Source organism: Leucopleurus acutus (assembly GCF_964270905.1).
Source record: "Leucopleurus acutus genome assembly, chromosome: 9".
NCBI lineage: Eukaryota > Metazoa > Chordata > Mammalia > Artiodactyla > Delphinidae > Leucopleurus > Leucopleurus acutus.
Window position 1 is genome coordinate 10,258,744 of NC_139144.1, and position 12,351 is coordinate 10,271,094.

Sequence of the window (12,351 nt, forward strand, 5' to 3'; positions counted from 1 at the left end):
GCAGCTGGTACCAGGGACAGGGTTGGGGCGTTGCCCTGAGGAGGCAGAGGTAGGCCTTCCCTCCAGCGAGCCTCAGCATCGGCCTCGGTGACCTGGTCCTGCCCGCTGAGGAAAGGGCCCGCCGTGGGCAGGGGCTGCCGTGCTACTCAGTGTTGACCGACCCTGCCTCGGGGTGGGGGGGGGGTTCCTGTTGGCTCTCGTGCGCCCACAGCGCTCCGTTCACACCTCTGCCGCAACACTCAGCACGCGCAGCGTGACTTACCTGTGCACGTGTCTGCCTCTCCCCTAGACCTGTGAGCTCCTTGAGAGCAGGGGCTGTACACTACCCAACTTTGTACCCCCAGGGCCTGGCACACCGCAGGCACTTAATAAATGTGTGTTGAATGAATGAAACTAGTGAATGCACAAATGATAGTAATGGGTGGTTTCCTCTCTGTGCCTTAATTTTTCTGTTTCCTCCAAGAGGATCACAGTGTCTGTCTGAGGGGGTCACTTGCTAGAACATCTGAAATAGTGGACACCCGAGAGAGGTGTCTTTAAAAATGCCACCACGTCCCCTCTCTTTAAGCAGAGATCCATTCTTCAGGCTGTTACTGGAAAACCGAACTAAGCATCTTCACAGGGGCTCCAAATACCTCCATCGTTACCCCGTTTTAGAGACGAGGCAAGGAGGCCTAGAGCAGTTAAGCAGCTTGCCCAGCCCACAGACCTGCATCGGCAGAGCGGAGCTGATGGGGACGCCGGTGCCCTCAGCTCTGTGCCTCAGCTTCCCGGCCGTTCATCTCCCCCAAACGTCCACAGCTTCCGGGCTCACCCCCAGCCTTGCCCCTGGGTGTCAGCCCTTCATCTCACTTCCGTGCCTCCAGGGCCAGGCCTCCTCCCTGGCATCATCCGTGGCCCACGTGACACCATGAGCCAGAACGTGGAGCTCCTCCTCTGCTGAGTCTCCAGCTGGAAGCTTTGTCTGTGCTGGCTCTTACCAAGGGCCAGGGTCACCTCTCTGTGCCTCAGACCCCAATCCCAGCTGTGCCACTAGTTCTGGGAATCTCTGCTTGGGCCCTAGGCCCTCCTCCCCTCTGTATTTTGTGATTCCAGGAAAATCAGTCCTGGAGCCCCCTGGACTGGAACCCTTTTTTGGGTTCCAAGGCTGTCAGCCCCTTCTCTGGCCCCAGGATGCTCCAACTACTGCTCCCCTGATGTTCAGAATGTTGCCCCTGTGTTCTGGGAACCTGGCTCTGATGTGTGAAACGGAGGCTGGAAGAAGTGCTGGAACTCAGGAAACCTAATTTTTTTTTTTTTTTTTTTTTGCGGTACGCGGGCCTCTCACTGCTGCGGCCTCTCCCGTTGCGGAGCACAGGCTCCGCACGCGGGACCTTCCCGGACCGGGGCACGAGCCCGTGTCCCCTGCATCGGCAGGCGGACTGTCAACCACTGCGCCACCAGGGAAGCCCGAAACCTAATCTTTTGCTAATAAATTCACTTTAAACCTTTTCGCTTCTGAAACTCAAAAAGAGTGTCTAATCCTCAGGCACTACAAATTCATTTCTTCATGGATCATTAAATAACACAAATATTAAGATGTTGGTTCACCTGGAAATACCAATACCTCTCTTTACTTTTTCCCCCTAGAGCCATGAAAACTACCCAGTGGCCTCTCTAGCACTGTAGGAATTTCACCCAGGATATTCCTGGGTCCCAAGTTCAGGCACTGGAAATCTCTCTTAACAATTGTTGACTATCAACCAGTTCCTTTAAAAATTGATTCAAGCTATCCCTGAAATCTGAAACAGGGAAGCCAGCTTTAGTGGCTCCCTACTTTAGTGGTTCCTAAGGATTCTTTACTTTGGGTCTGTCCATTGTCCAAAGATAAGGTTCACTCACTCAGTTCCTGAAAATTAGGTGTGTGCTTTTTTTGGAAGGGAGAGGGGAGGAAGAGTTCATAGCTTTCAACAGATTTTCAAAAGGATGCAGGATCCAAGATCGATTAATAACTGCTTAGTAATCAGGAAAGTTATTCCATATATCCCTAGGACCTAAGAAACTACGAAATCACATCCAACATTTGCCCAGTATATTTAAAGTTCTCAAAACAGACCAGTCTGAAGACTGAATGTAACAGACCTTGAGCAAGAGGTTGCCCTCGGGCAGCCCCAGGCAGGACTGCCGTGGAGGACTCACAGTCAAGCAACTGAGGAATTCTGGAACTGCCTGCGCGGTGTCCACAGACCATTGCCTCTGTCAGGTGCAGGAACGGGAAAGGTTGCCCTGGAGCACTGATTTTTCCAGAGTCAGTTATGGTGCTCGCATCACTCGTTTTTAGGGGTTGATGTGGAATTCCATGACCTGCGAGAGGAGTTCACCTTCAGACCCTGAAGTCAGTGTCGCTCTTGTAATTAAATTTCCACAATACCCGGGTCTTGACTGGTGCCCTGGAGCCAAGAACACTAAACATCAGTCTACCCTAGCCATTCCTGGGTTCACCACAGCCAGAGGGCCCCCCTACATCAGACCTGAAGACATCTTAGGGTCTGAGAGGTCACAGAACTTGCTATGGGGCTACTGGGCAGCAGTGTCCTTGGAGCCCAGCTCAGTGACGTGACAGCCTCTCAGAGAGAAGGGTGGCTGGGCTGCTTCCAGGGGGATCAGGAACTTTGGTGAAAGCAGGAACCACGTCAGTGATCTTGGAGTAAATGGACCTGGGAGTCGAAGACTGGGCACAACGGCCCCTGTCCCTCTCCCTGGAGATGGGAAGTAGCTCGGTCAGCATATGGAACTCGAGGCCTGGTTCTGAACTTGGTCTTGCTTCCTGCTAATTACACGGCCCTTGAGCGAGTCATTCAACTTCTCTAAGCCTTACTCCCCACTACTAGCACCTGCTCTGGGGTGAGTGCGCAAAAGCTGGTTTTGGAGGAGCCGGCCTGTGTACGTAAGTAAGGCACCCGAAGCTGTGCCTACGCCAGTCTGTGCACCCAGGAGGCTCGTGCAAAGCAAGCTGTGTGCCTTCTACATCGACCTCATACATTTTAACAGGCCAAACAGGATTCATCTTGTAATCGATCAGCGGTATCTTAAAATTAATTGGCGTCCGTTTCTCTTTCTTAATGGTATATCAAGTAATGCCTTCTAATCGACGTTATCTTAGATTTACTGAAACACATTATCTAGCAGGGCTGGTGTTGAGAAATGTGTACCAATGTAAACTTGATCTGGTAGCTCTCCCCAGCTCCTCAGATGTGAATTAGCACAGTAAAGAAAAATCCTTTCTCTCTTTCTGAGCCAGTAATAAAAAAATGAGTTTCGCTGCACACCTATCCCGAGTTCCTAAACCTTCAACAAAATTACATCAGAGTGCAGCCTTACAAGTACCAGTAAGTCAGAACCACAGAAGAGAGAGCCGAGGTGCCCTTGGTCCTGGCTTCTGTGGCTTTCCACCCCTCACCCACAGGACCCACACGCTCTGGATCCCGCGGCTTCATTCACGCTCTGTCTGCCTGGGGCCTCCTTCCACCTGTTCTTGGTGAGGCTAGCACTTCTTCAGGAAGGACTTGGATGGCAGCCCCACCTCCACTCTACCACCTAAGGGGCTCAGGGGCCTTTCTGTGTTCCTGTCATGGTCCTTATCTAAGCCCCTTTCGCGTGCCTGCTTCTCTGTGTTCCCCATTGGAAGGAAGGGTATCAAGCCCATTTTTTTGTGTCCAGGTTTAGCACAGCATCTGAGAATCACGGAGTGAGGTCTCCATGGCTGTCACACGTGAGGCCCACTCCTCCTGTCCGTGTACTCCAAGCCCTGGAGTTGTGACGTTCAGCCCAGGGTACCAGTGTGCCAAAGGGTGCTTCTAATTGGTTCCACTATCGGGAGACTGGACCTCCTCAGCGCGCCAAAGCTGAAGTCGGTAATTATAGCTTGGGACTTGACCCTTCTTCCTGCGCCTCAGCAGAAGCAGAGTGGGGGTAGGAGGACGCAGCAGGAGCTCAAGGGGAACATGGGGTAAGAGCCCCCTGGCTGCCTATGCAAGGGAGAAGACAGTTCAAGACTCTGCTTTGGTCTCAGTGGTTGTTTGGCTTAGTTCCCGGAATCGAGGTTGCGAGAACCTCTGGGATTCTTCTTGGTGAATGGGTTGGTTATTAGGAGAAAACAAATTAGCAAGAGTAATATAAAAGCCATAGGATTACAGGGCTTCCCTGGTGGCGCAGTGGTTGAGAGTCCGCCTGCCGATGCAGGGGACACGGGTTCGTGCCCCGGTCCGGGAAGATCCCACATGCCGCGGAGCAGCTGGGCCCGCGAGCCATGGCCGCTGAGCCTGCGCGTCCGGAGCCTGTGCTCCGCAACGGGAGAGGCCACAACAGTGAGAGGCCCGCGTACCGCAAAACAAAACAAAACAAAACAAACCCCATAGGATTACAAAATGTGAAGTGTCAGCAGTTCCGAATTAGAATAAGTCCGTCTCGTGAACACCAACATGAGTGGAGTTGTCTCCGCTAATCCCACCGCCAACAGGAAGGCAGACGTCTCGGCCTGGGGCAGCGCTCCCTGAAGCTGGATTCTGGTGAGTTCCAGGAAACAAACACTATGTTCTAGGCCGGACCGTGCTCTGCAAGCCCAGGTAGGCCCAGAGTCTCCCTCTCGCACAGTGTCACCCCACAGCCTGGCCAGTGTTCTATCCTTTGATACAGGTGAGCCCTCGGGACAGACCGTCTTCAAAAAAATCCAGACCACACAGCAGCCCCCTATGTGTCTTGTGGCCCAGTCCCCTCAGAGTTAAGAGCTGTGATGGCCTCGCAGGACTAGTGGTAGGAAAGGGCTGTAAGGACCATCCAATAGCCCTCTCCTGCAAAGGGGTCTCTACGGATCAGGTTCTGGGGGTCTCCCACATAAACCTGGAGTTCAGGACGCTGGTTCCCAACTTTGGCTGTATATTGGTATCATCTAAGGAGCACTGAAAAAGGACGGGTGCCGCGCCTCTGTCCAGTACTGTCCTTGTGGTGTGGGACCTGATGGGCTCTAATGTGCAGCCGGCGTGGAGAATCGCTGCTCTGAGAGCATAAGCGGGAGTCTGGACCCTCCTGGCTATCATGAGGAGAGCACAGGGGCTCATGTGTGAGAATAAACAGCTGGACATCCCTGTCTCCTCAAGGCTCTGGTCTGGAGCCCCCAGCAGGGGAGTAGGCAGCCTCTTCATGTGAGTCCCTTGCTCCTAGATGTGGCTTCTCCACGCCCAGGAAGTCCCCCCAGGGCCAGTCCTGAGTGGTCTGTGTCCAACCACAGACACACAGCCCATTCCTCCATCCTGCACGGTTCTGAACATTCACCCCCACCAAGTGGTGCAGTGGAACCTCAGATGTGGAAGGAGCACATGCTTTGGAACAAGAAGGCTGCTACCCTTGGCTAGTTCTGTCACCCCAGGTGAGTCTCGGAGCCTCCATCTTCTGGTCTGCCAAACCTGGACAATATTGCCTCCTTTACAGCATTGATGGGAGAAGCAAAAAGTGCAGAAAAACACTGTTAGCGTTTTTTTAAATAGAAATAAATATCCTACTAAAATTTTTCTATTGGTGATTTAAAACAATGTAACAGTTCACACTAATGCATTAAAATGCACTTTTAAGTTATTTAAATCATGCAAACACATTCACGTGACCCCCATTCCGCACCACCCCCCTTCAAGGAACCAGGTGAAACCCTTTTTGCAACAAGGCATAGTGTAAAACAAAGATAATAAACAAAAGGCCAATGAAAGATCTAGATCAGTTTGGAATTCCTGGGAGACTCTTCAGGCCTAAGGAAGAGTGGCAAAACTTGAACCCCAAGCACAACAGCCCCTGCTCAGCTGGACAGCACCGCCTGCTCCTGCTCCGATAGAAGTCCATGCCATTGTCACGTGCATGGAAAACCGGCCTCTTCTCCTTTCCTCTGGTGGTGTTCCAGTGAGTTCTCACGGACCCTCAATGGCTGGTTCATCTCCCTAAGAGGAGGCAGATAGCAGGGACTCTATCCTTTTTTAAAAAAAACATTCATTAGCTGCTCACTCCATCAGGCATTTTACAGTGTGGTTTTCACAACAATCATCATGGTTCCCGTTGTATAGATGAGAGAAGCTGAGGCTCAGGAAGGTCAAGTCACTTGCTGAAGTTGCAAAGCCAGGAAGCTGTATTTCAGATACCAGATCCCATGTTCCTCACCACTTTGGAGCACATCCACAAAATTTTATCAAATTATAAAATTATCAAACTTTATGGAAACTTTAAAAAGAAAAAATGACTACCAGCTTAAAAGGGTCCTTCAGGGGCTTCCCTGGCAGCGCAGTGGTTAAGAATCTGCAGGGGACACCGGTTCGTGCCCTGGTCCGGGAAAATCCCACATGCCGCAGAGCAACTCAACCCGTGCGCCACAACTACTGAGCCTGCGCTCCAGAGCCCGTGCTCTGCAACAAGAGAAGCCACCGCAATGAGAAGCCCATGCACCGCAATGAAGAGTAGCCCCTGCTCTCTGCAACTAGAGAAAAGCCCGCGTGCAGCAACGAAGACCCAATGCAGCCAAAAATAAATAAATAAAATAAATAAATTTTTTTTAAAAAGGGTCCTTCAGTTAAAGTTGAGAGTTCTTACATTTGGATAGTATTGTGATTGGAGAACATCTTATTCCTGTTTTGTCCCCTTATCCAATATGCAGAACAGCTGGAGGCCACAGTTTAAATTTTAGAAATAAAATATTCCTAGTAGAGTGGACATGAAAGATGCTGTCCCTTTTTGGAGAAACCAGCTCCAAATGGTCAGAGGAATCCTGACCGTGGAAAATGTACTGCACTGAAGCCAAGAGTCCCTCTTGGACCTTCCCCAGTGTGATCTGAGGCGGCTCACTGTCTGCCTTTGCCTCCATTTCCCTTCCACATAGATGACAGCAGTATGCAAGCAGCATTGGGGTGGATGATTAAGTCAAAATGGCCAAACGTTGGCAATTTCACATGACTCAACCTAACAGAACTAATAACAGCTCTATGAGTGGTATTATGAACAAAACCCATTATACAGATTATGGAACTGAGGCTCAATTGCACAAAGATTGTTCCACCTGAGCCTGAATCCAGAGTCCACGTTTCTTCCATTACTATGTGTGAGTTCTGAACTAGGATATCCAGTGTTGCTATTTTTCCCTCTGACAATAATTACTGGATACAAATTACAGTGCCAATGCTTTGGTTTGAGTACAGCAGGCTCTGTAACATCTCCAGGAATTAAGCGACCATCAGCCCTTTCTCCCTTAAAATTTTCCTTCCTCAGGGCCAGACACTAGGGTATGGTCAGATGTGAAACCCTACCCTCTGCATAACCCATCCTTGAACAACTGGCTGATTTTTAAAGTACAGTGCATTTACAATATTATATTCGTTTATAATATTATGTTAGGTGTACGATACAGTAATTCAATATTTTTATAGATTATACTTCACTTACTATAAAATTAAAAGATTTCTATATTCCCTGCATTGCACAGTATTTTCTTGTAGCCTCTTTCTGTTTACATTGCAGGCTGTGTTCCTTAATCCCCTACCCCTATCTTGCCCCTCCCAAGAACTAGGTAAAGTTTTAACCGAAACATATTTCCTCTCTATTTGTGGATAAAAGGGTGTTTCTTTCTTTTCTTTTCTTCTGTTTTTTAAAGGATATTATTTGGAGACAGAACTCAGCAGCCTAATTTCTAGGACGTGGTGAAACGCTCCGCTCCCCCGACAGTCCCCGCCGGCCGGGCGGGGCGGGGCAGTAAGCGCCCCCTTCCCCCGGCCCGCCCCCCGCCAAGACACTCTTCGACCGGCCGCTGCGAGCTCTCGGACCGCGAAACCTCACGCTCCGCATCATCCAGTTTCCGGATCTGAAACACGGCGCAAACCACTACTGGGGTCGGACGGAGGGGTGCAAGACGTGTCCAGGGCTGCGGGGGGAGGCGCAGAGTCCAGCTCCCCCCACCTCCCGGCCCCACACGGCCCGCCTCGCAAGCCCGGAGCCTGGGCCCCCGCCGCCGCCCACAGCAGGTCGGAGCGGACTGCATGCGGCCCCGCCCGGCCGAGAGGCTCGCACCCCCGCGCCGGCTTGCGTGTGGTCTCGCCCGCGCGTCCGCCTTCCGCGCCTGACCTTTACCCCGACGCCGCCCCGCCCCGCCCCGCCCTCCGCTCGGCCCAAGATGGCGGCGCCCGTCTGTGGTGTGTGGCTCCGGCCGCTGGTGAGTGGGCGGCACGGCCGGGGCCGGCGGTTGGAGGCGGGCAGCGGGGAGCCCTAGTTTCGGTCTGATGCCCCACTCTCCCTACAGGTGCTATCCTGGAACCGGGAGCTGCCATGCGTCTGGCGCGCCCTGCACACCTCCGCGGCCTGCGCCAAGGTAAGTGCGGCGTGGAGGCCTGGGGTCTGGGCGCCCGCGGCCTCGGAGAGTGGGACCTGCTGGCGAGGGTGTAATCCACGGCGCGCCCTGGGTCTGTGGTCGCGGAGAGTCACGGGCCCTCTTTCTTTCCAGAACCGGGCGGCCCGAGTCCGAGTGGGCAAGGGGGACAAACCAGTGACCTACGAGGAGGCCCACGCGCCGCACCACATCGCCCATCGTAAGGGCTGGCTGTCACTGCACACAGGTGAGGGGACGATGCCTGTCGCGGTGGCGGGAGGGGACGAGGACGTGCTGTGGGCCCGACCCCTGGCCCCGGGGAAGGCGTTCTCAGTTGTGCCTGTCTGTCACATAAACACGACGTGAACACGTGTCAGAGATTTTGTTTAACTCGGTACTCAACGCGAGGTTCAGAAATCAGTGAGACGCTTTCAAAGGAGGAGTAAAATAGACATATGTGGTCAGGATCGTTGAAATGTATTTGAAAGGGTTGCAAAACTCTTCTTCCATGCGGGTCAAGGGTTCGATTGAACTTCCACAGAAATTGTTCGTGTGCCTAAAGACAGTTGTTTTGCATCGCTGCCCGTTATGTGTAATTTACGGATGTAAAAAAGCCCAGAGGCAGTGAAAAGAGTGAAACCCCTTGGAATTCGATGACCCGGAAGACTGTTGTGAATATTGAATCTTTCACTGCCGGTATGTACAGTTTGCCCGGGTTATTTGCAGATTCCGTGTTTGTGAATTTGCCTACTCTAGGTGCTTTCCCATTCATTCTCAGACGTGGGCAGAGCAGGCACCCCACATGCACCTTCCCAGCTGCGGTTGATCAAGGCCCTGCCTTCTAGTTTCAGCTCGCATGCTGTAAACAAGTACCCTTTTCGAGATCTGTGAGTGCCATGTATTCAAGTTTTGTACTTTTTGTTGGTGATTCCACTGCCTTAAAATAGCCTGTAATGCTGAAGTGCTGTCTCGTGTTCCTAATTTCAGGAAGACTGATGTACCTTACATGGCATGATTGTTAGAAAAGCTTCCTTCAGGCATGAGTTACAGAGCTGTTGGGAGAGAGTGCAGTGTTAATCAGCCATTTGTAGGTGTCTTTAAACAGAAAAAGAAAATAAGGCTACACATCACTTTGTCGATAAAAATATTGTAACCAAAGGCTTGCAGAAACCTAGCTGTATTTCCACCAGGAGCAGTGGTTTAGCATTTGCTAATTCGTTGTTCATGGTGATTTTATAGAACATAACGAGTGACGTTACAGAACATAACTACTGTGAGTTGATGAGGGTCAGCAGTGTTTTGTTCACTATGAGGGTTCTCAACTTGAATGTTTGAGATATACCTGTCTAGAGAACTACCTTAAAATATGGATTTCTGTCCCCCACCTTTTTCAAGTTCTAGTTCTAAGATCTGGGTGTGTGTGTGTAGACTCTTAAAAGAGGTGCAAAGGTTTCGTTGTCCACAGTGAGAATCCACTGGTTGAGGCCGTGGCTCTAGTCAGTGAGAGAGCTCACATCCCTCGTGTCAGAAGTAGCTGGTAGGGCTTCCCTGGTGGCGCAGTGGTTGAGAATCCGCCTGCCGATGCAGGGGACATGGGTTTGAACCCTGGTCCGGGAGGATCCCACGTGCCATGGAGCGGCTGGGCCCGTGCGCCACAGCTACTGAACCTGCGCTCTGGAGCCCACAAGCCACAACTACTGAGGCCTGCACGCCTGGAGCCTGTGCTCCGCAGCAAGAGAAGCCGCTGCGGTGGGAAGCCCAGGCACCACAACGAAGAGTCGCAACTGGAGAAAGCCTGCAAGCAGCAACGGAGACCCAACTCAGCCAAAAATAAATAAATAAATTAAAAAAAAAAAAAAAAAAAGAAGTAGTTGGTGGCCTCATCTCTCTGGTCCGTGGGTGACCAGTGCTTCTATAAGGCAGTCAAGAAAGGAGAGGGGCACTCTCTGTCTACATAGAAGAATCATCTGCGTTTTTTGCTCTCCTAAGGCCTCATTCTTCTCTTTTGTGAAACAAGGATAATGATAACACGTACTTCACAGGATTTGTTTGGGGATTATTGGAATAATGTTCTTTGAACTTTAGAGCGTTATTCCACTTGCAGAAGAAAGGAGAAGAGGCTGGAGTGGGGTGTGGAACTGAGTGCCGAGTGCTCTTGGATGTTAACCTCTGGAGTTTTGGCCAACTCACCATGGTGCCCTTCTCTCTTCAGGTAACCTGGATGGGGAGGACCATGCTGCAGAGAGAACAGTGGAAGATGTTTTCCTTCGTAAATTTATGCTGGGCACCTTCCCAGGCTGCCTGGCCGACCAGATTGTTCTAAAGCGCCGGGCTAACCAGGTGGAGATCTGTGCCCTGGTCCTGAGGCAACTACCTGCACATAAGTTCTACTTCCTTGTGGGCTACAGTGAGACTCTGCTGTCCCACTTTTACAAGTGTCCTGTGCATCTGCACCTCCAGACTGTGCCCTCAAAAGTTGTATATAAGTATATCTAGGACAACCAACCTGTTTGCATCAGACTGTAGCCTGCAAAGGACAGAAACTTGTGGAAAAGGACTGAAGTAGAAACAGGGGAAATGCATCCCCTCAGACTACTGAGGCTTTGTTTTCAAAGTTGGCTGTTGAATAAATAGACTCTCCATGTTGTGTTGCTTCTTGGTCTGCCTAGAGAACTAGAATAGGGTTTCTTTGAGGATGCTCCAGGGTTCCCAGGAAGGCTGCCAGTTCCTGAGATTTAGGTAATAGCTATGGTTCAGTGAGTATCTTGTGCCCATCACTGTGTCAGGAACTTTACCTGAAGTTCTTTGTTTTCTCTTAAAATGGAAAGAGCCGTTTTTGGAGATGATAAAACAATATGGACATGTATTCAATCAGCCGTGAAGCTTACTTGTAATTCTACCCCAGAGAAAGCTACTGTGTACAGTTTGTTGTAATTCCAGATGTACTTTTATTCCCCCAGAAATAATGTAGCACACAGTCATCTATTAAAAAAGCTTAACTGCACCTAGTCTGTGCCAGACACTCTTCTAAGTAGCTTGGAACCCATCAATGACCAAAACATTCCATTCCAAGATCCTTGCCTTCGTAATACTTGTATCCCAGTGGAGGGGGACAGGGAGGGTTGGGCTGCATTGAAGGCTCCAAGCAGGTGAGGAATATAGATATGCAGGTAAATGGAGGAAGAACATTTCAGAAAGTGGCATCTGCAGAAGCCACACATGGTGATGGGAATTGGGACAGGGATTGCTCGCCTTCAACTTCACCCCAACACTGATGACCTTCACCTTGACCATGATCCTGGTGCCCTTAACTTGACCCTGAACTTTAACACACCCACTCTAATCCTAACCCTTGATGGTCCCTGATCCTACCCACAACTTGACCTTTACCCTCAGTCTCACTCTTACCTGAGGGTGCCAACCAGGCCCCACCCTGCCCCGATCCTGTCTCCAGTGCTAGCTGACTGACTCACCGTGACCCTGACCCTGTGTCCCTCACATTTATGTAACCCTGACTCGCAGTCAGAAACTTGACTCAAGACTTCATCCTAACACTGTCTTGACCCTTACGGTGACCCTAACTCATCCTAACTGGTAACGCTGATGCTCGCTTTGACAGATTATGTGCCTCATCCAAACTCTTATGACCTTGACTGTGACCTTGACCTTGAAACTCAGCCATCACCCAGACCCTGTCCCTCACACAGATCTGACCCTACTCTTGACCATGACCATGACCCTGTTCTTAGACTCAACAATCCTGAAGTTGTCATTCAGACCCTGAGGCTCACCCTGACACCCTGATGACAAACCTCAACCTGAACCTGACTTTGATCCTCACCCTGACCCTTCTGACCTTCACTCTCACACTGACCCTCAGACTCAGTCTGATCCTGGACCTGGCTTTTCATCTGAATTTGACCCTCACCCTGTTCCACGTTTGCATCATAATACTGACTCTGACCAGGTGTTCTGACCCTCAC

At 50.9% G+C, this 12,351-nt stretch overlaps 1 protein-coding gene across 2 annotated transcripts; it reads left to right on the forward strand.

Moving 5' to 3' along the window:
- The first annotated feature begins 8,157 nt into the window (after window positions 1-8,157).
- MRPS24 (mitochondrial ribosomal protein S24) lies at window positions 8,158-11,372 on the forward strand. 2 transcript variants are annotated; one of them, XM_082846498.1, is made up of 4 exons: window positions 8,158-8,215; window positions 8,303-8,371; window positions 8,504-8,615; window positions 10,581-11,372. In XM_082846498.1, exons 1-4 carry the CDS (start codon window positions 8,177-8,179, stop codon window positions 10,862-10,864), a joined length of 504 nt encoding a protein of 167 aa, XP_082702624.1. In that variant the 5' UTR covers window positions 8,158-8,176; the 3' UTR covers window positions 10,865-11,372. The 2 variants fall into 2 exon arrangements, with proteins under 2 accessions (XP_082702624.1, XP_082702625.1); XM_082846499.1 differs by lacking the exon at window positions 10,581-11,372 and adding an exon at window positions 9,956-10,562.
- The last annotated feature ends 979 nt before the right edge of the window (window positions 11,373-12,351 follow it).